Source organism: Gymnogyps californianus, chromosome 20 (assembly GCF_018139145.2).
Source record: "Gymnogyps californianus isolate 813 chromosome 20, ASM1813914v2, whole genome shotgun sequence".
Taxonomy (NCBI): domain Eukaryota; kingdom Metazoa; phylum Chordata; class Aves; order Accipitriformes; family Cathartidae; genus Gymnogyps; species Gymnogyps californianus.
The window spans coordinates 1,095,411-1,121,281 of NC_059490.1; the positions used below are offsets into that span (position 1 = coordinate 1,095,411).

Genomic DNA, 25,871 nt, shown 5'->3' on the forward strand with positions numbered 1-25,871 from the left:
AGGATGGGCTTCGCGCTTCTGGCATGTGTTGTGACCTGTGCTTGTTGCCATTACGATGATGTGCTCTGTCAGAATAGCATCTCCTCCTGAGTCAACTGATTTACCAAGAGCAAGACTAAAAGCATTGCTGACCCTTGAGCTTTGGGACAGAGAGGGGATTTCCTGGCAGAGAAGGGTGGTCCTGCAGGGATCCTGCTTTCTGGGGCATGGAGCATGTGTGGATGCCTGGAGGAACCCAATAATGATGCTACTTAACCTCTTGGGAGGCTGCTGAGATTTTCAGCAGGGCCAGACTCCTCCATCCTTAGCCCTCCCGGCTGCACGGTGAATGTGCTGTGACCTGCAGCCGTGCAGCAGTTTTGTTGTGTGCCTTGCAGAGACAGAAAGCGAGATGACCTCTCCTCCACCACTCAGCTGCAGATTGGAGCAGAAGCATCGAGAAGTCCAGCACAATGTTCTGCTGCGGCCCAGTGAGGAGACCGGTTGGGCCTGGAGTGCAGCCAAAGAGGCTTCGTTTGGCTTTCAAGTGTTCACAACTGAAAAAATAACCCTTTAATAGTCAGTTATTCTGTTTCTGCGATCAACTCTTTGTAAAGCATGCTCTTCAGCCATGATCTGAATCAGGAAAAGGCTGAAGACTGCTGCTGAATGCTGTCCTGTTGCCCAGGCTGGATGAGCGTACTCGGTGCTCAGAGCAGAGGGTTGCGTTGGAGCGAGGATGCATCCTGCTCTCAATGCAGATGTGCAGGCATCGTGCCATATAACCGCTCTGATGAACTCCATGGTTTTCATAGTATTACTTTAAAAGTTATTCTGACTTCCCCAGCTTGAATAGATTTGCTTCAGTGTACTCAGCTGCTCTTCTCTCTGCTCCCAGTTCTTCATTGAGGTCTGAATTGCTGGTTATTCAATCTCCCTTGAGATTGAAAGGGCAGTAGGGCTGCCACTCCAGCTGTAATTAGGCTGCTTTGCTGCAGTGTGTGCTGTCTGTTGCCCTCCCAAACTGTTTTGTGCCGATGCTCACCTGATTTATGGGAGCCTTCTCTAACAGCTGCTGCTTGTAATCCTTCCTCGTGGAGGTGGTCTGCATACTCCTGAAAGGCACTTGAGGAAAATCTGCAACTCCTAGACAGGCAGGATGGGAGCTGTCGAGGTGGGAAGGCACCTCTGGAGATTGTCTAGTCCTGCTAGGATCCAAAGCAGGATCAGCTTGGTGGGTTGAGTGCTGAATATCTCCAAGTGTGGAGACTCTCCAGGCAACCCCTTCTGGTGTTCAGTTACCCTCCCTGTAGAAATTTCATTTAAAAATGCAATTTGCTGTGCTTCAGCCTGTGCCCATTGTGTCTTGTCCTTTCCCTGGGCATTGCTGGGAAGAGTCTGGCTCCATCTGCTTTACTCGCCCCACCAGGTATTTCTTTACAAGGGCATATTCTCTTGTTTCCTTTCCTGTCTCTTATTTTCCTTTGCCACCCCATGGGCATGCACGGTCCTGCCGGGCCCCAGAGCTGCCCCTTCCTGGCAGGCTGATTGTCTGCATAAAGAGCTTTTTGGCGTAAAATAGATGCGATTCCACACCCTCAACTATCACCTATTTGAAAGGCTCGTTATCGTATTAACTTTTGCTTTTCTGCTAATGTTATTCTGATGGCTGTCTGAAGTGAAATAATGGTTGCTTTTCCTGGAAACGCGGGGCGTAAAGCATTGCAGTCTGGTTTTATACCCTGATGGTTTAGATCATTAAATTCTCAGGCTTAAGCTCTTATTTCTTGTTTTTCAGTGCTTATAAGAGGATCTCCTGGGGCCCTATTGTACAACCAAATACAAATAATACATTAATAAAACAGGATTGTGTATTTGTACTGCTGGCAGTCTGTAAGGATTACTTGTATATAACATTTTGTGGTATTAGGCCCTTAGTCGTTTTGATCTGTCCCTTCTACCACTTTTAAAAAAAGTGGCTTTTCTCTCTGCTGAGACAACGCTTGAGAGATGTTGCCCTCCGGAAAGAGGTTTCTTCAGTTGCAATATTAATTTCTGATTTTTCTATCTTTTTTCTATATCCCTTTGGCAGTGTTTTAGTTAGTTTACCTGCTTCTTTCACCACCGGTCGTGATTAGTTAATACAGTTTTTGTGATAGTTCAGTTATTGAAGTGACGGATAGTACACACAGACTGCAGTTATTACTTGTCAGTTAGTGCTGCCCTATGGGGGGAAAAGCCCTTTTAATGCGCTTGTAGCAGTTTTAGTTTTATGAAGTACTTGAACTTCAAAGTTAGACTTCTGAAATTATCTAGGATGTATATTGGAGAGTATTAAAAATGAGATTTAAATGGGAGAAAAAACCACCTCCCTTCATGCAAGCCTTCATTGCTGTAAGAAGAAACACTTGCTGAAGCATTGTACTTAATGTATATTAGAAAATGTTGTGATAAAAGTAAACTGATAATGTTTCATCCTTTCCACAAAACTGTTCTTGCAATATCACATATACTTGGCTCTGGCAGCATTCCTCCTGTGTTCAGCCTGTCGGTCTGACCTTCGAACCATTTTTTTGGTGGCATTTATGTTTAGTCCCTCTGCAGAATGAGTTTAAAATGAATTTTTTTTTTTTTTTCAGAAAAAGCGTTTGCGTGCCTCAGCCTAGTTCCAAAGTAGGAGAGAGAACAAACTCTTAGAGTTATAAGAACAAAGCACAGAGAGTGATTAGGGATTAGCCCCAAAAAAACATTTTTTAGATTATAGAGAGAAGAAGTGAGATGGTCCCAGCAGTTGCAGGCACCAAGATGCTGGGCAGAGGGTGTCCCTGCTCACCCTGGCTTGCAAGATAAGTGACTGGACTTCAGACGCCGGAGGGGAGGGGAGGGAAGGCTGGCAGGCTGCTTGATGGTCATCATTGTACATGGATGTCCTCTGCCAACATAAGATTTTTTTGCAAATGTTTGTATTTTTGCAAAACTTTTGCTGGTCCAGTTGGCTTTTGGTCGTGTCTGCCTGAGCGCACGTCCCCCTGCTCCAAGGCAGAAGCGGCTGTTGGTGGCTATGTGCCTGCACACCGGCTTTCATGTCACACCCTCCCTTTGTATTGGTGGCAGCCACTGGGAAGCAGGGCAGCTCTTCCAGTTGCTGTCAGTATTTTGTGGCCTTCCCTGAACCTGCCCCATCTGCCCTGGCAGTTGCAGGGACCATTTGGGAAACAACCAGGCATGTATAAAAAGTTGACAAGTGCTGGAGGCCGTGCCTGTGATCCCAGGAGGAGGCAGGGCTCCGTAGGGTCAGTCCTGTGTTTATGCACCCCAGGGGACCTCTGTCTTCTGCGTTGGCAGAGGATTGAGCCACATGTGTAAGAGCAAGCAAGAAACCTTCCTCCATGCTGCCTCCTGGAGAGCTGTCCCAGGGAGAGAAGTCCCAGTGGTGGCCGTAAGTGCAGTGCTCGGGATTGGCAGATAAGAACCGAGTGTGTATTTGTTTCCTCTTTAATAACCGTTTATGTTGATTTTGCAATCTGATTTCATCCATTTTTAATAGACTAGACTTGGAGGTTTTTTAAATGTATTGCTTCCACTATATTTTGGCAAGAACCATGAGCTGTGGGCAGTCCCCTCCAGCATGGTCTCCTGTGGGGTGTGGGTGCATTTGACACATTCATCTGCCAGCAGAGATGGAGGGGTGAACCAGTGTGGCCCCCCCAAAATCACAGCGTGGTCCTCTGAAACCACAGCGTGGCACTCCCGGAGTCATCTCCCTCCAATCAGTTTTTGCTGCCAACAAAGATGTTACTTATTTTTTTTTTTTAATTGCTGTGAGTGCTCCTTTTAGCCACTAGTAAACGTTTTCTGTCCTTTTGGAGATCTCATAAAGGAATTGAACCTTAGGAGAACACCCGGTGGCATTTTCTAAGCTTGCTCCAAGCAATGCGGCAGTACTGTAAATGACACTTGTCACTCATGTGTCCTTCAGGGTAGCAAATGCTCTCCTGAACTGCCAGCACTTCGGTGACCTAAAGGTCTTGCCCTCACTGCTCAGCAGAGGTGACATGCAAAGCTCTAGTCGATCCACTTCGCACTTGGGCTAGGTATAAATATATTTCATTAGTCTATAGGAGCTTTCCATACATCTATTGATATTATTTATTACCCTTAATTCCGGCACTTGAGACCAATTTCTGCCTGGTCCAGTCTCCCATTATCTGTATTTCATGCTGAAATCTCCTAAATAGCAAGTATCTGCTGTCAGAAGATCAAGTGGATTTTCTAAGACTTTCATCCCACAAATGGATTTCCTGTAGTTTATTTCTCTGTGTTAAGGTTGAGATTTTCTTTTCGTTTCTTCCTTTTTTATATCCTCCACTGCTGCATACTCTTCAGCCAGCAGCGGCGATGCTGCTTGTGCTGGATTTAACAGGATGCGCTGTCCCACTCGCTGTGTGCTCATTGCCAAGCTATGTTTTCTGTGTTTTCTATGCACGACAGAGATGTCCAGAAATTTGCTCTTAATTTCAGCACAAAACCATCCTGCCAAAAAAAAAGAAATGCCCCTAAAGGCTTCACTTCATGGTGGACTCCCCACTCCAGTGATTGCACTGGGGACTTGACCTCCCAGTCTGAGGACTGGGTCTGGATCAGCAGCCTTTGGTAGGGGCTAGTATTATAATACGATTTTTATTTACTGTTGCCTTGAAGCTGCCTGCATTTGTTTACCACTGTGAGCTGACCTTTGGAGAGACATTTCTTGATTAATTGGGTATCTAATCACTTCAGATGATTGACAGACGTGTGTGTATTGGAATTTTTCCTCTTGTTAGATATTTTCGCTCTGGTTTCTTCTTTCCCTGTTATATGGCAAATGATGCGTTTATTTTTTGTATTAGTTCCTTCATTGTTTTTCCTCTTTAGTAATTAACTGTTGATTTCATACTTGCCTGTTGTTTTTTGGCCCGAACCTTTCTTTTGCCAATCTATTCAAATCATAAGAGTCTCTTGTTCTTAAACACGTGCTTATATGCTATGGGTAAAGTAGAGGCCAGCTATTTTAATTCTTGTAATAATCATTCTTTCAATAATTCTTTGAAGTTACTCTCCACAGACTTTCTTTAAAAAAAAAAAAAAAGCTCTGCCTTTAATTATTTTCTCAAGACACTGACTCCTTGTAGGTATCGAATCCTCTCTCGTGTTTATTCCCCAGAGAATTTTGCAGGTTTACCTTAGGTTCCCAAGATGACAGGCAAGAGGCAGGGAGTGCGTTGGGACACTTCTCCCTGCATTGTGTTTAGTTTAGTTTCTGTATGTATGTACCCTAAAGACCTGCCCCTGGCTGTGTTCAGATGTTAGCGGGAGGAAGAAGATGCTCCTGTTTTTTGTTTGTCCTCTAGTTATTTGTTAGTAAATAGTCTGGAATGTTTCCATAGCAAACTGGTGTAGAAATTTTTTTTTTCCCCCTGTGGAAAACATAGAAATGTGTTTTAGGTAAGTGATGTTTTGATTTTTATACAGAGGGCAAAATTCACTTACGTGGCATGTAGGTCAGAGGCTCTGAAGGAGTAAAACGTGGCTAGATTGGGGATTGGTACTGGGAAGTATCGGTTTTATCTGGGGAGGGGTAATAGCATGAACTTTTTAATAGCCTTGGACTGGGACTCAGGGTCCCGGGATCCGTCCCGGCTTTGCCCCTGGCCAGTAGATGCTGTCAGGTATTGCAGTGGGAAATGGTCTGAGGTTTAGCGACGGAAAGTTCTGTTCAGTAGCAGACCTCCTTGTTAGCTTATCCTTCTGGGTTGAAAAATGTAATAAACTGAATAGTGTGCATGCTTCCCACACATGGCACTGACGTTCAGGTAACCTTGTGCCATGGGCACGTCATGGGTAATAGGTAAGGGAGAATCTCTTAACTCAACCTGAGTCTAAGCCTGGACTTCATGGAGCAGGAGAATTTGATTCCAGCCTTTGCTGCACTGTGAAGTCCCAGCCCTGGGATACAGCCTGGCCCTAGCCGTGGAGTCTTGGGTTGCTGTGGATTTGTTACGGTGCTCTTTTGCTCTGGCTAAACTGGTGCTTTTGTCACGTTTTACAGTCTACAGTGTGCCAAGGAAGGAAAATGAGTTAATTCAAAAAACAATTTTGCTGGAAGATTGCTCTAGAAATAAATTCCAGAGATAAGTGAAATAAAACATTAGTGGAAGATGAAGGGAAGGAGGGGGGAAAGATGGAAACAAGCAGATGTAAGCAGTGAGACTGGATTTGTTCCGTGGCCAAGTGCTTATATTGATAGTAGAAGTCCTTCTGTCACCAGTAACTTCTTTGGTGAGCAGCCCTTAGAGGGGAAAATCAGAATAACTCCACGGAAAGAAGTTCTCAGAGTGCTGTCTGCCACTGTGCGCAGAAATAAGTCACGTCTGGGCATCTTGGAGAAGCACTGGTGTGGTGATGAGCTGTGGCGCTCAGCAGTGGGATGGAGAGGACAGGTCCACGCAGGGATCCTGCCAGGCAGAAATCCAGCTGCCCTGCTGCAGAGGGTAATGAGGGGCGGATGCTGCTCTTGTAGTCGCTAGCGCTGCAGCTACTGTGTTTGTTCCTAATGGTTTGCACCACACTTCTTATAAGGCTAGGTCATAAGCAGGGTATTTTCAGCGTTTCCTGGTTGTGATTTTAATTGTCACTTTGTGCTTCCAATAAAATGTTCTGCGTAACTGATCACGGGAGAGCCTTTTCTCTGCGATATCGTACCTGATGTGCTGGAAGAGTTCGCGGACAGGGGCAGACAATGGTCTGTCTATTCTTGTTCGTCCTGTCCAAAAGTCACCGATGCCAGATGATCCAGCTGGAGGAAATAAAATATCTGTGTAGCAACTAACGGTGAGATTTTATGCCTGGGGAAGCAAATCAAAGAGAGATAAACTTCCTGGTTATTTTCCCATTAAGTTAAAGCTCCTGTGAAAACAAAGTGCCTGGGATATATAGAGGGAAGATAAGTCTTTGTACAGCAAAAGATGGCTCAGCTCACAGATGCTGTGGAGTACCTTTCTTGAAAGAACAAGTGAAGGTGGCTCTCGGTTTGGGTCTGGTTTGTTTTAGCCCTTGGGTTCTTGGAATAAAGTAATGATTTTTTTTTTTTCTGTTTGAAGCTGTGTGCAAGGCTGGAACATCCTCCCTGTGTCAAAATGTGTTGCTAATGTAATTTTTCCTTTATTTCAGCAACAGCGCACTGTTTATAGGCTGACACTGGTGAAAGCTTGGAATGTGGATGAACTCAAAGCCTATGCTGACCTGGTATCCCTCGGTAAACCGGACTTCATTGAGGTCAAGGTGAGCTGCACGAAGCTATTTTATTTTTTTCTATCAGTATTTTACTTTTTTCCTCTCCCCATTGCCCCCTCAGTCTTAAACTTACACAAGTAAATGCAATTCTTCCAAAGATTTCAGTGATGCATAAGGAACTTAGCTCTTGCTTTTAATGTGAGGCAGCCAGGTTTCTAATATCTTATGTGTGCATTTGGAGTAGTCTTCAGTGTTATGCAAGACAAGCTTTGTACCAGCCAGCATCAATTTCTGCCCGACAGAATCATAACCCTCTGGTCTTTTTTATATTTCTCAAGAAAGCAGAGACTGATAAATATTCCTTCTTTATGTCAACCAACATTTTAAACAAAATATTCTGGGACAAGCTGGTAGTTTGTGGTATTATTCTTCCCATCCTGGTCTCAAATTCTGGCGGGGGAAAAGGTGATAATGTCTGGTTTACTGATGTGGTATTTGTCTGGCTGTGCAAAATGGGGAAATATTACCCTCTGGGACTGGAAGAGCTACTAACAGGAGCATGTGAGATACAGCAGGGCAGGAGGTGCTTTCTCTTGAGGTTAATCAGTTTAGTATATAGAGAATGTAAAAAAGGCACATTACAAAGTGTTCTGTAAAGAATCACTATCAGCATTTTCATCCAGCAAATCCCCTGCAGACCAGCACATTTACCTCAGGTCTGTATTTTTGCAACTCTATTACTCCTGGACTTTCTCTTTCCTTTCTCTTTTCTCTTTTCTTTCTCTCTTTCCCTTTTTTTTTTTTTTAAAACCTTTATTTACTGTGGCTTTGAAGAAAAAGCCTGGAGTTTGCTGCAATTTCCTTATGAAACAAAACCCAAAGGTTTTGATATTATCAGTATTGAGAGGTCTCTTTCTCTCTGAATGTGCTGCTGGAGTTGATAGCTTAATACAAAATAAGATTTTGAGTGTGGTTCGGGGAAAAAGCCTCACTTTTACAATGTGTATCAGACTGCTTTATATTCCTCAGGTAAAGCCTAGCAGGAGGAGTGCTCCTATGGGGCCCTTCCCACCTTGCATCTCCTGACTCTCTTACTGCAGCCTGGTTGTACAAGATCCTTCCAGCGTGCGAGGAGGGCAGAGATGAGTGTGCACGCCAGCATGGAGTATGAGGCTGTCAGTGTACGTGCTACTTAAACTGCTCTGTCGTGTGTAGCGACTTTAATTAGTAAAATGAATCGGGTGTAAGATAATCAATGCGCAGATTCCCCTGAGCGCTCTCCAGGGCAAACATCTGTCTCCTCCAAGGCAGAGGGCTGCTGTTCCCTTTGCCTGGGGAAGGATTCAGCCTCATAGTCGTGGTTTCCCAGCAGCGTGGAGCTCAGCTCTCTCGGCGGCTCTTCCCTGGCAAAATCATGCCTCGGACTGCCAGGGAAATAGGTGAGAACAGAGGTGGTCGTAGATATACTCCTGGCACTCTTGCAGCTGGAACAGGCTCCTGCCCACACTGCCTCAATAAAAAATGTCGTCTTTGCACTTCAAGTGCTTCAAAGTGCTTGTCGGATCTCAACCAGCGAGGACTTTTCTCCGAGGAGGGGTTATATATTGAACACTTTGCCCTGTTTCCGAAAGCATGAACTGAGGCAGAGAGGGGCTGTGTGACACTGCCAAAAACCACGTGGCATGGGGGCGTAGCTGGGGGTTCAGCCTCGCTCGTGTACCTGCCAACACCAGCTGCAAAGGGGGTTCAAAGGGGTTGCAGGACACAGAAGGCAGAAAGGTGCAGAGGGAAAGCACGCACTGTCTGGCCACATGCTGTCGGGTGGGTTTGGGTCTTCTCGTGGACTGATACAAGTGTGAGTTTGCTGCTTTTTTGTTGTTTTTTAAAGTGTATGCTGTTTAATGTTACTTAGTTAAACTTGCAAGCAGGATACCTTGCTCTAAATGTCATATTTTCAGAAATATGACATATTTCTGAATTTCCAGCAGGTAAACTAGTTTCTGCAAGTGCTGGAGGACAGAAGTGCCCTTCAGGCAGGGGGCTGATCCTGGCCAGAGTGTGGTGTCGTCAAGCTAAGGGACAGAACATCTTATGCCTCAGTTTCTTCCTCTGTGTATGATTTAGTGTTGTGCCTATACTGTGGCCCCAAAAGCAGCCTGTAGTTGGCATATGGAAAGTCTCTTGTCTTTCCAATCCCAAGAGCAGTACTCAGGGATGCAGGGAAACTCAGGTTTAAGCCTTTTCAAAGGATGCAACATCTCTCTGCCTTGTCTCTGCTAGTTGCTGTACTTAGGCAGGGAGTGATGAGGAGAGTCTTCCCTTCCCTGGTTACAGCTCTCATTAAAAACCACAGTACAGCCTTTCACAGCTTCATCACGATCTGTATACTCAAAGTCCAGAAAACGTCTTCTACAGTTTGCTCTTTGTTTCCAGTCTAGTGGAGAGAGGATGATTTCCCAAAGCTCTCAAACCCATATAGCAAGTCTGACAGCAGCTAAGCCCCGCAAGACAGAAGCAAGCAGCTGAGTACAAGAAAACACACTCGTTCCTTTTTAGCTTCAGCAACAGAAATGAATTGTCAGGGCGCTGCTCCACCTCGTTCACCAGCAGGCTCTGAAATAGTCTCCATTTTTTTCCATTTAATTCAGCTTTTAAATAGAGCTGTGCTGTCCCATTATCTTAATTTTGAAGACAGGAAAGTGGGGTTCGTAACTTGAAGTACGAAGCACGCCGTTGCGAGCAGCATTGCTGGAGCACCCATTCGCAGCGGGAGCTGAGCTGGTCTCATCGCTGTCTGAACCAAATGGTGCAACTCTGTGCTGGCGCAACATTTGGGGTCTAAATGGCATTTCCATCCTTCTAAAAAGCCAGGAAATTTTGTGATGGCTTCCCTGGAGCAGTGGATTTTCTTGACACTAAATTGTGTTTAAATAGACCCGAAGTTGAATGAAAGGTCTCGCTCACAGATTTTTGAGATGTTTTTATGTGAGAGCAAGGGTTTTTTAACAAAGTTGCCTTTCTTCCTTGCCTCTTTGGAGCAAGTGTGATGTTCCAAAAGGGGGGCACTCGGTGCTCTGCAGAGGGGAAGCAGCTCACACTAAATATAGTATTAGCCCAGTCAGTGGTCTTATTTGTTTCGCGTAGTTTCATCTGCAAGTTCCCGCTAAACAGCAGTGTTTCTACAGTGCGGAAGATTTGGCTCGGTGGGGAGGCACGATGGCTTTCTCCTCTTGCTGCACTGTCTGTGACTCTGAAATGCGAGGGGTTTACATGGTTTCTCACCTCATGCGTGGAAGCAATTCTTCCCTTTTCTTGGCCAGAAGGAGTAAGTGACATGTTCTGGAGTGGCTGATGAACAATGAGTTGTGTTGCTGCGGGGTAGTGAGAGAGTCCAGCCGAGTACCAACAGGAGAGGCTGACAAGAGGGGATGTCATCTTAAGGACAGCTGCCTTGTTTGGCTGTCCTTCTCTGAAGCATCAATTGATTGCTGGTGCGGTGGGGTGCCCCCCGCGCTGCTGGAGACGGTCGTGTTGCTGCTGTGCCTGCGCTTAGACCCTTACCCCATGGTCTGACCTAACTGAGTGGGTTATCCTCCTCTGCATTCAGCTGTGCGCTCTGCAGGCAGCTTGTTTTCATCTGATCATCTTTACTCCTGGCTTGCAAAGCTCTTGTCCAACGCCCTACCTATGAGATCAGCCTTCTCTTACGGCAGGATCAGTGGTGCAGATGGCCGCTGCAGTGGTTTCAGAGGCATCTGAGCTGCGCTGTTGAGCAAACTGGGGTTGAGAATGCTTCAAGGTGCTTTGTTACTTCTGCCTGTGCACCTGCGGGGTGAAGCAAAGAGCCGAGGTCTCTGTCCCTGCGATGTTTGACTGCTCTGGAATAAAAGGTGAGCAGATCTCCTTCTCAGCAGAAGAGGGGCTGCAGTTCATACCCCCCCCCCGCCAAAGCCTGGGAGTTTGTGATTGTGCAGGCAAAGTGTACGTAAGCAGAGTGATCACATAGATATAATCCCACAGCATTCAAAGTGATGCTTGATACAATAGTACATAAAGTCAGGAGTTAAATTCTGACCCAAAGGAAGACAGATAGGGTTGAGGTGTGTTCGAATCTAGCACTCGTTATTGCTGTCGGTATTCCCTTTCATGCGCTCTATGTATTGATCTGCACTTGGACAAAAACTCCTGCCAGTGTTAACCGGCCCCAGCAGTTGTGGTGTTCACGCAGCATTTGTGACCTGGGAATTTTCCCCAAAAGACTTGATATTTTTGATTCAAAGTAATTTCTTGTGTTCCTTTGAGAATGAAGCATATTGAAGAATCTGTTTGGCACGTGGATAGGGCTTAGCATTTTTTTTTTTTTTTCAGAACCCCAGTGTGATAGGTCAAAAAGGCAAAGACCAGGTCCTGCTCAAAGCAAATAAACAAAAAAATATTACAAGATACTGCAAAGCCTCTGCCAGAAAATGAGGCTCATCTCAGCGGGATTTCCTGGTTAAATACTTGAGATAAATGACGTTCGTTTAAAACGAACGTAGCTAATCCACTGTTGCTCCGGAGAGGCTCACAGAGTGGAGTGGATAGAGATTTAGATTCTTGCAGGGCTTAATACTTGTTCTCATTTACATGAGTATCTTACAGCAGTGTAACTCTGTGGGACCCTATTCTCTTATTTAAGCCAATAGAAATTAGCCTTGATTACCCTTGTGTAAAACCCAAGTAAAGGAAGTATCAGTCATGTGGTTATTAAATACGCATCAATTTTATTTATTGCCTTAGTGTGTTTTAATGCCATAATGTCACTGTCATAGTTGTACAAAGTTGATTGTTATATTTAAGATCTAGAATGTGCCACTCCTCTTTTTGCAATGTTACCCTCTTTTTGTTTTAAAAGCCAGAGGCTTGTGTTGACATGCAGTATTTTGCCGTTTATATTCCTTCTTGAACCAAAGGGGCAGAAGGATTTTCATATGAAATGTAAATGGGTCCTAAGGAGATGAGTCGTGGCACTGCACAGAATTTCCTCAAGCCTTCATGAAATCAATTTTCAGCCACTTGAAAGCACTTGTCCCTGATGATTTTTGTGCAGCTCCAGTGCAGCACCCTCGTGCCGAGCTCATGCTGGTGGATGGGCTCGGTGTCCGGCGGAGCTAAGGACGATGTTCTGGGACTGCACCTCCTGCTCTTGGTGTCTGAGGCTTTGCTGCAGAATTAAAATGACCAAGTAAATGTCTGGAAGGAAGGACCAGAGGGAAGTATCTGTCCCAGTCTGCTCAGTCTTGTCATATTAAACAGTAAAGATTATTTAAGTGCTTAAAATAATGAGGAAAATGAGCTCTGCTTTAATGAGTTTTTAATTGCATGCAGCAAGAGGCGATTGCCCCCACCTGTCAAAAAGCTATTCAGAGTCTTGCTGCCATTCTAGTGTGCGTTTAGATGAAGAGAAGGTGAAGTTAAAAAATCTCCTATCCTAGTGCCTGCTGTAAAATAAACCCAAACAATGTATAATTTCCACACCTAAAAAAAAAAATCGAGCACTTAATGTCCTCTCAACCTCAAGCCATGGGTCCAAGGACAAGACACGAGGCGTGGATGGTCCAAGGTGGCAGGGTAGGCAGCGGCAGGGCTGCCTGGGGCTGTGCCCGGGGCTGCACCACCTCCCCATCGTGCTGGAGAGCTGCAGGGCAGCTGGGCGCCCGAGGGGTCTGGCTCTGCTGGATAAATCCCAGTTGCCCTGGCCTGCTGTGGAAAGCTGCCTCCAGGTGGGTCCCGAGCAGCCTCTGCTGCAAGCTGTTCCTTTCATTATTAGCATCCGTGGGTGACAGAGGCAGGGACCTAGCTTGCTATTTCTGTTGATCCAGCTAAAGGTTACAAGTTACTAATAGATGTGTCTGAGGAGTTCCGCTTGACAGCAGTGGGTTTTTTCATGCTGTGAGTACATAGTAAGGCTTGATAACAAGTTTCATTGCAAACATAGGTGTATGATTAAACTTTGAATTTTCAAGTGACCCTGCCACACAGTTCTATCAAAAAGTCAGTCTTTAGTCCAAGCCTGTGATTTAATACAAATACATTTCTGAAATTGAGGAGGAGTTTTTGCAGTCCGGCACTGGGCGTGGGTGCAAATGTACGCCTGATGAAAATCCAAGCTAAAATGGATTGTTCTCATCTATTTTTTGTGTCTCAATAAAGGTTAGCAGCCAAAATAAGTGGAAAGCATGGGGCATGGAAATTGCATTAGGCTTGTGAGGCTTTTAGATATGACCAAGGGAAGCTATAGAAAATAGAGTGCGGAGACTGGCTGTGTGTGGCCCAGTGTTGCTGTGCTCAGCTAACAGTCTGTAATAATAAATTTCTGTCCATATCTGAGTGCTTGCTTGCAGGAAAAGAAGGACTAGCACTATGTACTGTGTTTTGTGGCTGGGGAAACTGAGGCAGGGTAGGAGTGGGTCGTAGCAAAGCAGGTCACTGGCTGAAAATTCACCTCCTGCCTTCTAGTCTAAGTCTTTCTACTCCTCCCACCTCCCTCTGTGCAATCACTCTTTAACAGGGCATAAGGAGCAGGGGGGTGAGTGATTTAACAGTGGCTGTTTCTCTCTCAATATCTATATGGCTCATTTTGAAGAGCTGGAATGAAAGGCTACGTCCAGCATTTCAGAGTTCAGCTTTTACAGGAGGAGTCCCTTTGACTTTAAGGGAGACGCTGAAGATTTATGGGCCGCTGTAGCACCGATCTGCATCTAGCCATACGTGTGGTGCATCTGGAGAGCTGATGTTAAATATTGGGGTTATGCTGCGTAACTAACCCTTTCCATTCCTGCTTTTCAGATTTAAGTGACACAAACCAATGTCCTTCATTAAATCAACTTGAAAGCGATTATTAAAAACAACCAATGAGCCTGAATCCACTCCAGCGAGGAACAGACGTGCATGAGAGCTTGTGTATATAATTTGGACAATGCACACTCTGCAATAAAAATGCTTATGATCCAAGCATCAGCAATCTATCAATATGTCATTTGAGGCTTTTTATATTTATCTTGGGTCAGGGCTGCCCCAGTTTTTAAACAGTGGCTCTGTCACTCAGCAGCTTGGCTGACAATTTGTACTTCTGTTAATTCACACGAGCCTCAATTAAACAAATTTATAATTTGTGGGCTAGGAGTTAAGAAAATTTGCTTGTTTGGTAATTAAGTTGGGAAGCCTGGAGTTTCAGAGTTGAGAAACAAAGCGCTGTCATATTTAGTTCCCTAGTAATCTTTCCTTCATAGCCCCGTAGATTAAAATGATTGCTGGCTGTCGAGATCTCCGGCAAGGAGCCAGATCGCAGTGGAAGAAATGTGCTTCTCGTGCTTCCTGCTGCAGCGATAATCATCTTGGCACAAGGCGTTGCTTAAATACAGTTGTGCACGCTCAGCTCCGTTACAGCAGCATGGAAATCCAGAGCACGCCCAGCATGGTTGCTCTGGATTCGTACCGGCATAACCAAGAATAGCTGAGATGCTTTTCAAAAGGCTTCTGCGTTTCAAGGTATTTGGTCAAAGCTATGTGGCATGATCAGGATGCTAAAAGCACCCTTATTAAAGACTAATTAAGAGGCAGCATCGTTGATGTTGCTACTGCAGGGAAGTTGATGTAAGAGCTTAGGGTGTACAATAGAGTGGTTTCCTTTTTTAATACTTGATGTTTTAATAACTGTCTTCGTGTATTACTGAAAAATATAACATGACCGCCCTAATCAACTGTTCACATTTTTTAAGTGGTATCAGCACTGTTAATTAACTCAGGTTTTAAGAAGTTGGGGAAGCTGAAAGCTGATGTGCTTTCATTCGGTGTGCTGCTAAGCTGATTTTCATTGATTTGTGCTTGTGAATTAATCAGTCATCCGAGCACTTGGTTATTCCATTTGCCTCTGTGCTTTCTTTGCTTGTAAATGATATCTTTGAAGTTTATTAAAAGAATGAGTCATGTTGTAGCTTCCTAAGAATTTTCCCCCTCTGTAGTCATACATTTTTCATGCTGCTCAAATCATAATCTGTATAATGAACGTGGGGAAAATATTGCTGTATGGAGCTGCGTCTATACGGCTGAGCTTTGGAGATACATATCCTATTATTTGCGTGGCTGGCTGCTCTAATATAAGAACGTTTAAAATCTTTTTCAGACTTTCAGAGCCGGGCTAAAAAATTAATGTACTTCCCTGTTTAGCACTCCCCCGACTTGTCTGCGGTTGTGCACAGTCAGCCTGTTTCCACGCTGGCTCTGAGTTATGGTGCGCGGCTCTAATATCCTTTGCTTGGGCAGATTAATAGAGGAGGTCCCTCATAAATCTACCGGTGAGAAAGTAATTGCTTCCAAAACTTGCACAGTTTCTAATTAGCATGAGTCTGTTTCTTTTCTGGCCCTACTTAAGCACTGCGTGGTTCACCTTGCTCTAATTTTAAGTGTTTGCAAAGGATCTGTCTCTGTTTATCGCTGGACGTGACATGTTCAGCTTTAATGTAGGTGAATGAGGTCTTGGGAGTGCAGTGTCAGCTGGGACCAGGTGCCATAAACATAGCGTGGATGCAAATGCCACTTAAAACAAGTAGAAGTGTTCTTCACAGAGGAAAAACATGAGAATGCAAAACATAATCATCCATAAAATTGTGTGCGCTCTGTTTTAAAGACCGGTGCTTGATGGGATTTTGTGACTGGAATAAAATAGCTCAGCCAAAGAGCAAAGGTGATGAAACCATCTAGGGAGGTACAGAGGAGTTGGGCTTTTGTCTAGAAGAAAAGCCGTTTCTTGTGTGAGTTTGCCCTTTTGGGTGCCGGTGGGTTTGTGACCTGTGGTGTGATACCACAGGTTAAACCAGTTGGATGAGCCTTTAATGAATTTTATCTGGAAAGAAAGAAATAAGCAAAAATACATCTCAGCAAGCCACATACTGCTGAGATAATTTATGAGAATTTTACGAACTTAATTAGAGGTGGCAAGGCAGTAGTGAATTTGAGGTTATGGCTAAGACTAAATCAGTAATTCAGGAGGTTCAAGTGATCACATCTCCAAATGAAGAGCAGCTGATCTCAAAATGATGAGGCTCAAGTTGGGTGGAGTGGGGTGTAGGAGAACTTGAGGGGTTGCATTCACTGACCAGTGATGGCTGCAGGGCAGGGAGCTGGCTGCTGCAGGGGGTGGGTATTGCAGTGACCCGGAGGACCTCAGCTTCTGTTGCAAGTAAATCACCCAAACCAGCAGTGCTTGTGTCTTGGCTTTATGTAGGGCACAGCAGGAACACGTGTCCCGCTCCAACACGCTCTCCTTCGGTCTGTTTGCTGTATCAGGTGGTTGGGAAGGGAGCTGGATTAGATCTGAGATGAAGGTGTCCTTTGAACAATGCCACTTCTAAATTAGCGACTAGTTTTGAGTGTGCTTCCAGAAAACGATCAGAAAAGCTGTTTCCCCAAAGACTCGTGCTCCTGCCTGATCACACTAGTGAGCTACAGAGCTTTGCAGACCGATGTGCGGTGTGAAGCTTCTCTCCGTGCTCTGCCCAAGGGATGCTCGTAGTGCTCGTCACATCAGCCTGCACGTGCTGGGTACTTTCCACCCCATGGACTAGCTTTTTTTTTTGGGTGCAGATAGAACGTGCCAGCACTGCGTGACCTTTACTTCTGCCAAGTGAGGGGAGATCGGGAGCGATGGGGGCTTTGGGGGCGCGTGAGCGATGGTGCTGGCCTTTCGGCTGGCAGACGCCGTTGGGTGGGAGATCTGCAATCAGAGCAAATGAATCTTATAAAAAATCCCTCGATGTTTCCTGGGGACGTTCGCTCTGGGGCGATTACTTCAGCTCTCAGCGTTTCACAAAGTAGCATGGACTCTTTGTGGAGAGGTAGGATTATAGAAATTCCTCAATTGTTCTGGTGGCCTTTGACCAAAACAACACAAGCTGCTTTTTAATGTCATCAAGTCAATTCTACTCATCAGTAAACAATAAGCCTCTCTGCAGCACCAACTTAAGCCTGGATTTTCACCCCCTCTCTGCGTGTGCGGGAGGCGCAGGCAGAGATGGACTTTTTTTCCAAACAGTTCTCAGTATTTACTGAATTAATTCAAGCAAAAGATAGTAAGAGTGAGATGAGCTGGAGGGAGTTTTTACAAATGCTGTTATATTTTTGGGTGTTTGCTCGTGTACTCAGCCCTGAAAAATAATCTGTGTGTTCACTGACTGTGTTTGCACTGGCTTTACTGTGCCAATGTTATTTTTGTGTGTGGCTCATGGCCCTTGATATCCAGGGGGGATATTGAGCAGTTTGGACAAGTGCTCCCAATCTCTATTTTTTTTTTTTTTTTTTTAAGAAGGGTCTGGAGTGCTGAGTGCCTGGCAGTCGCTGTAGCTGTCTCCTCCTGTACGTGAGGTCTGAGGGGAAAAGCAGGGAGGAGCACGTTCAATATCTTCCTTAAAATGCTGCCATCCCCCCGGCAGGCACTCGGTGAGCAGCCTGCAGACCTCCATGCGAACAGAGCTGCCGATACCAAGCCAGAGAATTAAAGGATAATCTTGGAAACTGGTGACTTGTGTTTCTTTAGCTAGATGGAGGAGGTTGAGCAGAGTTTTCCACCTGGTTTCTAGAAGCACTTGGCCATGTCAGGCTTCGTGTTCATCCTTTCACACCGGTGTCGAGGCTCTTGGTGGAACCTTGGATCACTGGAGGTAGCAGCACAGCCAGCAGCCGACCAGCTCTTGTGGTCTGCGCCGTGGTCACCGCGAAACAGCAAGCTCATCGCTGAGCAGCTGGGGTACTTCTGCCTCCCAAGGAGAGGATGAACAACAGAGCAGCACCTTCCTCTAGCCTTGAAATTTTCTTACAGTTTTGTAAGTCTTGTCCTAACTGGAAGTCGGAGGAGCAGTGCTGCTGTGGAGAGGAGCAGACCAGAGGCGAAGCAGGCAGGATTAAGAAGATGAGGTTTCAGCAGTGCTGCGATGCTGTCCAGGGCGGCCGTCCTTCCTCCCCCATGGCTTCCCCCATTGTCCCGTGCAAATCTTTGTCTCCCTTTTTTCCAGGCTGTAAAAGGGAGGGTAAGAGCACATCCCTCCCAGAGGTGTTGACTTGCTGGCTTCATTAAGGATTGTTAGGTGCTTGCCCACTGCAGAAAAACAGCTTAGACGAGCACAGGGGCAGAAGCAAAGCCCTGTTTTTTCTGGGGGAACTCTGTTTTTGCCCCCAGTGAAGATGCTTTCATCCCCATGGAGTTGCTTCTGGCTTAGCAAAGGTCTTAGAGAAGGGAATGGGTGATGTGGCACTGGACCATGCAAATTCACCATTTCTCCACCTTTAAAGCCCAATTCCATCCGTCTGGTTTGAACCTAAAACTAGCACTTGTCTTCAGAAGACCTCAAGGTTCACAGACATCCTCTGTTTTGTTCCACTTTTGCACTGTTTAATTTTTTTTGTGATTTTGCTCTTTGTACTCTCAATCACACACTTTGTGCATGCACAGAAGAGAAGGATGATTTGCACACTTGCAGATATTTCCCCCCCCTCTTTTCTTTGGAAGGAAAGGTGTTTAAAAAATCTGCTGTTTCTCTGGGCTCAAGCTGCTGCTACCCTGCCAGCATCTGCATCTACACCTTTCTCCTGATGAGCTGGATCTCTGCCAGTGCTCGGTCTGGGCACCGCTGCCTGGTGGGACTCTCCCCAGCCCCTCTGCACATGGATGCGTAATGCTTTACAAATGCCTGTTTCTTACATCAAAACTGGGAGTATCTTAATTGTTCTATAAAATGACCAGTATTGGGAAGAACATTGAGATCTCAAGATCCAAACAATCATGTGAATAAAACTGAGCATTTTACTCAAAATCTCCAATATATGTATTCATAGAGCCCCAGGTTATGGTTACCTGGGTCTCGTTGCATGGGCACCGCGGGGAAGACAGAAAATGGGTTTCTGACTGCAGGGACTGTCTTTTCATCTTGATTGCCAAAATGGTCTTGATCTGGGGCAGCTACAGCAATCGTCTACAGCTAAAATAGGCGGGTTTTGATTCTCTCGTAATTAAATTGAACAACTGGAAGCAAGGAGAGCCAGCACTGTACAGCTGGGGGAGCTTCCCTGGGCACAGTTAGGGAGGAGGCCACATAGGATGGCTTTACAAGGGGCTGGAACAAGATTTGGATGGGTACTAGAGGACAGTGGCAGAAATCACAGCCTTGGCTTGGAAGGGGAGAGGTCCTTACCTCTGTGGCACATAGGACAGTTATCTCTAGAAGTGTCACACTGACTTGTTGCATTGGTTGTTCGCGAGACTTTCTTCTGGGCACCTCATGTTTCAAAACCAGGTGACCTTCTCAGAGGTCCCTTGGTAGCTCAGGAGCACGAGCATCCTCCATTTGAATGCTTTTAAAGCTACTTTCCAGGGTAAAGACTAACCTGTGTTTTACTGCTGGGGAAGCCTGGGCACACAGTGGTTTTGTGATGTGTCACTGAGGGAGAGACTGATTTTTGATGCCATCTCCAAATTTGTTGCCTTTCCCTAACATACAGTGTGGAGGGGGGACAAAACCGACTGTTTTCAGGGTTTGCTGTGGCTGATATGCTGGCACTGCCCTGAGCTTGTGAAGGGTTAAGCTGACAGTGACGGTTTCCATGTTTCTTCTCAGGGTGTGACGTACTGCGGTGAAAGCTCGGCCAGCAACCTCACCATGGCCAACGTTCCCTGGCACGAGGAGGTGGTGCGCTTCGTCCAGGAGCTGGCTGACCTCATCCCCGACTATGAAATCGCGTGCGAGCACGAACACTCGAACTGTCTCCTGATAGCTCACAAAAAGGTGAGACTGTGCCAGGGTGTGATACCAGGCACCGTATCTTCTCCTTGGAAGTGTTGCACAATTGCCTTATTCCAACACATTTTCTCTCTAGAGTTAGCTGGATACTTTTTGGAGGGAAAAAAAATGCATAGCATATATTGCAGAGAGTGCTGTGGAATAGTTACTGAAGCCGCTGCAGGTTGCAGCCAGTCGCGATAACTCACAGCACTACTGCAGCAATCCAGGCAAGAAGCATTTAATGGCTGCAGGAGGAGCTCAGTGCAATATGTTGTGTGCTTTGTCACACTCGCTTTGCCTTTTGAGAAAGGCAAGAGCAAATCTTGTTGATGTGGGTCAGCTGGTTTGTCTTGTTTCTGTTTTTTCATGATGGTTTTCAGTGGTATATACAGCTTTGTAAGGAAGCTACACCAGAATAGGTTAGGCCTCTGTTTTTCCTCTTCTGGATCTTTGTAATACCTACCAGAACTGCAGCCCTTCTTCCCTTCAACCAGAGTTGAAATAATGCATTTTTCTTCCTTTGGAGAAATAATTTTGGCAAAAGACATTATGTGAATGTTAACAGAGGATGCTTTCATTTTGAAACTGGAGCTGCCTTTCTGCAAAACTGTTTTGCAGGACAAATGAAGCAGCTAGAACAATTATAGGCATTCTCCGTCCTAACGATGGAGAAGAGGTAGTGGTGCTGCCTTCTGACACCAGTCCAGCATCCCTTATGCTCCTGGAGTGCTTCGCAGGCCAAGCATGGCTCAGCAGCCTGTGTGTGTGTGTAAAATGATTTGTTTGAAACTTGGGTCCCTTCATAAATACCATCAACACAATTTGAAATACGAGTGAAATACTACCCCCCCCACCCCCCCCCCCCAAATTTTAAAGGATGCAGGATATGAAAAATATCAAGTACAGTTTGACTTTCTGAGCTCCAGAAAAGCTTAATAGAAAGATAATAAAAATGCATAATAATGTGCTAGCTAGGCAACTGATGGAGCAGCTACTTATTATGCTAATTGTCATGATTTTACTCTTTGCATATTCTTCGCTTGTGTTTGCTGAAGTCACGAACGCTCTCGCGTCCCTTCCCTCGCTTAAATGGGAGCTGCTTTTAGTGAGTGGTGGCGTAGGGCTTTCCATGCGAGGTGATTCACAGTACGCACAGGGAATAACTGGTTAAAATCACCACTTGCAAAAGATCCACAGAATTTAAATCAGTGTTTGAAAATTATTAGAGTCTCATTGTTGAAAACTTCTGCACAGTTACAAAACTGTTGCTTGCTTTTGCCATTTGCTGTTTTATGGGAACAGCTGTAAAGGAGCAGAGAAAAACGGGATACCTGGCATTATTTTTGTTTTAACTCACCTTAAAGTTGCTTTATTTACAGTCTCAGTCTTGGTCGTTGCCACTGGCAACTGTGCAGAGCAAATCCTTGAATGTGAAATATTCTTTTCCGTTCTAAGGTGAAGGGCCCAGGGAAAGAAAGGGAACAGATTGCCACCTAACTTATTGATGCATAATTTAAGTAACGCCATTAGTAACAAGAATAGATTGATACTGGCCCAGGAGGAATTCAACAGCTGCTTTGCTTTCCAAAGCCATTAGGAGAGGGCGTCTTTTGGAAACAATCTATACTCGGTACTAAAATAACTAATAAAAAATAAATTTATTTCTGTTACATTTAATTCTGAATTTCAGGCTCCAGTGGAGAATAAAATTCATCAGCGTATATTATTTGCAGAAAACTTGTACTCTGGGAACAATCAAACTGTAGTGAGTAATTGCAAAATCAAAGGTATCTTTAAAAAGTTAAGGAGTTGCAGGAAGACAGTAATAAAAATCATTAGGAAATGTGACTTATTTCACTGTGTCCTGCTAGGTCTAAGTTTTGAGGTGTTCAAACAATGCTCATATTAATAATTTTAAACGCCAATATTGTGATACCAGCCTGTATGAAAGAGTCTGGAAATGTCAGAGAAATAATGCATCTTGCTTGTAGTTGCTGCTCCTTGATTTATGGAGAATCATTGGCACCTGCTTACTTGATGAATAATAGTTTAGGATTTAGGCTCTTAAGGCCAGGGATTTAGGTAGAAAAAGGGATTTTAGGTAGAGAAAACTCAGTTTGTATGTCTGGTGTTACTTTCTTTTCTTGGGAAATCAAGAGGCGATGCAGAGATAGGAGCTATTGCATTTTTGGGGTACCTCAGTGTCTCAAAAATCTACCACTAGGCTTTCAAGTCTTTTCCCACACACACACCGGGTTTGTTTTTCTCCTGCTGACCAGAAGTGGGTTCCTGATGTCTGAGTGTCTTTCTTGCAGTTGCCGGTGAGGTGCTTGTGAAAGCCTTTCAGGATTCAAAGGGTCTCGGAAAGTGAGATGTGTCCCACTTAACCTCAGAGAGCAGTGAATCTGGCACTCCTGCACTATCCAAGGGCAGCTTAAAAAGTCTCATAAACTTAAGCCTTACAGCAAAATGTTTGTTTTCCAGTTACCCCTCACAGAGCTGTTAAAAAAAAAAAAAACCAAAAAAACCAACCAACCAAACAAAAAAAACCCAACCAAACCACAGAGAACACATGTGCCCCACTCACAGTGACCTGAAAAACCATTAGTTACTGGTATTTCCACTTTTTGGGGGGGCCAGCTGGGTATCAGCTTCTTAAGCCTTGAAGGACAAGCAAAGACAACCAGGGTTGAGTGCAGCCTTCCCTTGGCTTGGTCTGGGCTCCCATGGGTGGGAGAGCTCCTCTTCCCTGTCTTTTCTGCATCCTCCTCCCAGCTTTCTGCTCCCCCCTGCATGCTGGTTTCCATCTCTCCTTGAGAGGTGGCCAGTGTGTTTTGGCTCCATCCTCTTTGATTCTTTTCTTTAGCAATAGTGCTAAATTCTTGAGTAATTATATTTGCTTTGTAGCAAATCCTATAAACACCATGGTACAAAAAAAAAATCTAATTTATTACAGCGCTTTTGAACTAATTGGCTGAGATATTGAGACAGCAGCAACTTTATAATTTAACAGTTAATTCCAGTAACCTTTTCCAGAGAGAGACCTTAGGCGGCTGCTTTTCCTGGGTTGTAACAATAAATGTATCCTTGAGACGACCATAACAAGTGCCTAAGAAGGGGGCATGTGCTGCAGCTGCCTCGCAGGAAAGATATTTTTTTTTTTTTTGAATAAAAGTTAGCATCTTGGTAATTTCTTGAATAAAACCCTCAGCCCCGCTTTGCTGAATTTGCTTTATGCGTGTGTTTACCACCCGCTCCATTGTGTCGAAACGCTTGCCTGCCAATTGTCTCCTATTACGTTCATTTAAATATCTGCCTCGCTTTTGCAAGTGGGTTGTTTTCCAGCCACGTTCTCCCTGTTGCTTTACAGCCACGAGTTTCTCGTTGGTGCACTTTGTATTGTGTGCTGCTGCTTGGTCTGGTCCTTAGGTCTGCTAGTATGTGTGAGCATCCCTGCCTCTTCCCTGTGATGGTGGGGTTGATTTCCATGTCAATTAGCCACACATAGCACAGGGAATAGTCCCGAAATCACACCCCTTCTTGCTCTCTTTGGAGGTCTCGGTTAACAGGGTGAAATGAATGGCCGGTGAGCTCAGAAAAGCGGCTGTCATCATCCATTTTTGCCTTAATAAATGGATATGCCTGACTTCCACAAGCAGATCTGAGTCCATACCCTGGATCCAGATGCTCCCTCGTGGTGCGGATGCAGTCCTGTGCCCCAGACCTCCCTCGGCTCACCGGTTGGATTATTTCCCTGGTAGACGTGGTCTGGGTTAGCGCTGCGTTCTCCCGCGCGGCAGGGTGAGCCTGGCATCCACAAAATGACCCAAGGCAGATGCTTTTAGGAAGGTCCCTGTAATAGTTTCATTTCTCATAACCAAAATGCAGTGCTGAGGGTACGCAGGGTACCTCCAAGGCAGGTGTCATGGGTAGTTTGAACTGAAATGAGTTGTGGGGAGACAGTAGCCTGGCCGAAGGTGCTCATCGCTCTCCATCAACCAGTAAATCTTCCCAGCAAAGAGGGAATCTGCCTTTTCCTTCCCACTGGGTTTTCCAGCACCGCCCATGTCTGTACCGTGGGGGCTCGGATGGGATGCGAAGGCTTCACGTGCATCCTGGCTGCGCTTGCAGAAGGCTCGAGAGGTTGGGTGAAAGGCGTTGAAGTTGTTCCATGCTGAGCATTTCATCTATATTTAGGGAGGAAAAGGAAGCACTTAACTACCAGCTGCAGATCGACTAACAAGGGTTATATTAGAGAAAAATAGCCCATCACATTTTATTTCCTTCCTGCCTTGCAAATCATTTGGAGGGTGTAAGCTGTCCTTGCGATCCAGCATCCCAGATCCAGAATTTGGATCACGTTCTCTACCTGCTTGCCCATCAGTTACCCCGTACCTGTGACAGCATTACAGTGCAAGGGGAAAACCAAACTTGGGTTGCTGCTTCGTGTCAGAAGGTCACCAAATAGGTGCAACATCCCCGTGTGTGCAGCAGAGGATGGGGTTACTGCTCAGCTGAGGACAAGGTGTCTCAGTAGCCAAAGAACAGCCTTAGTGCAGGTGTGAGTACGAAATGTTATGGTTCCTGAAGGTTTTTTTTCTTTCCGTTGTCTCCTTCCAAATAGAAAGGTGGCTCTGCTGTGCTTGATCTGTTAGTTATTAAAAGATGATCACAGTTGTGCTAAAGTAATCTGTTTTTCATCCATTGGAATTAAAACTGTCTGGATGTAGCCCTGGCTTAATCGGCAGATGAGATGTTCTGCTCTGCAGTGGGTAGGGATTAAAAAAAACCAACTGCAATAATGAATCTTTTCTTTAGAATAACTCACACAAGATTAGATGTAATAAATAGAAGCTAACGAGTTGCAGAGGAATGGTCCCACGGGCACAGGGCCATACAGTGCTGGCGAGGGATGGTGCCCGCCCAGCAGCGCACGGGTCGGGTCAGCGTTGGTTTGGTGTCGCCTTTTTGTTTCACTCTCTTGGAAAACACAATAGCGAATCCCGTTTCCAGGCATTCTAGCTGCCAGCTTTGGAAGGTGTTTCATCTACTTTAACATGTCTGATTGCTAATGAGCGCTTATTTAAGTCACTGAACGTATAACTACAGGGCTACTTTTTGTTTCCATCTAAAATTGATGGAAACTTCTGGTACTGTTAACTGTTCATAGATACTGTCTGCAAAGGTGCTGAGGGGTTTAAAGCTCAGTTATTCCCAGGGCTCGACGTCACTGTGCAGATTTTCGTTTAGCCCCATGGACATGGGATGTAGTGAGACTCTCACATCTGCGTGCCTGGTGTCCTGTTGGATTGGTTATTACCTTCTGTTGCACGCATTTGTAACTTAATAACGAGCTTAATTTTAATTTCTTCCCCCTAAAGCCTGAGATTACAACTGGTAATTAAAAAGAAAAGTTTTTTAGCTTTTTAACAAGCAATATGACCCTATTAAGATTAATTTATCTGCAATATTTCTTCTTTTCCTGAGTGACTCCAGTTCAATCACTTCCACTGTTGAACAAAGGGAGCCTTAAATAATTATGAGCCTTAATTAGGTGAGAAACTGTGTAGTAATTCAATGAATTATTTGTTTGACTTGGAGAGCTTTATACTGGCAGGTGGCGCAAATAGTCATAGCAGTTGTGTAATATAAGTGCTTTGCACTCCCATTATATATGATCTGTTTAATAATACTCTGTGTGAAAGTGTAAAAGCTGTTTTGTTTATTGCAATGATGGGCTGTCTTCAAATTTAAATTAAGGAGCTCGGGATTGGAGCCATCAAGATCACTTTTCCAGCTGCCTTTTTG

At 45.1% G+C, this 25,871-nt stretch overlaps 1 protein-coding gene across 1 annotated transcript in view; it reads left to right on the forward strand.

The window, feature by feature from the left end:
• Positions 1-25,871, forward strand: part of LOC127024504 (S-adenosyl-L-methionine-dependent tRNA 4-demethylwyosine synthase TYW1-like) — a 107,140-nt gene that overhangs the window by 72,388 nt on the left and 8,881 nt on the right. The window contains exons 13-14 of the mRNA XM_050909094.1: positions 7,189-7,299; positions 19,899-20,066. Coding sequence (XP_050765051.1) covers positions 7,189-7,299; positions 19,899-20,066 — 279 coding nt within the window. The remainder of the gene's footprint in view (positions 1-7,188; positions 7,300-19,898; positions 20,067-25,871) is intronic.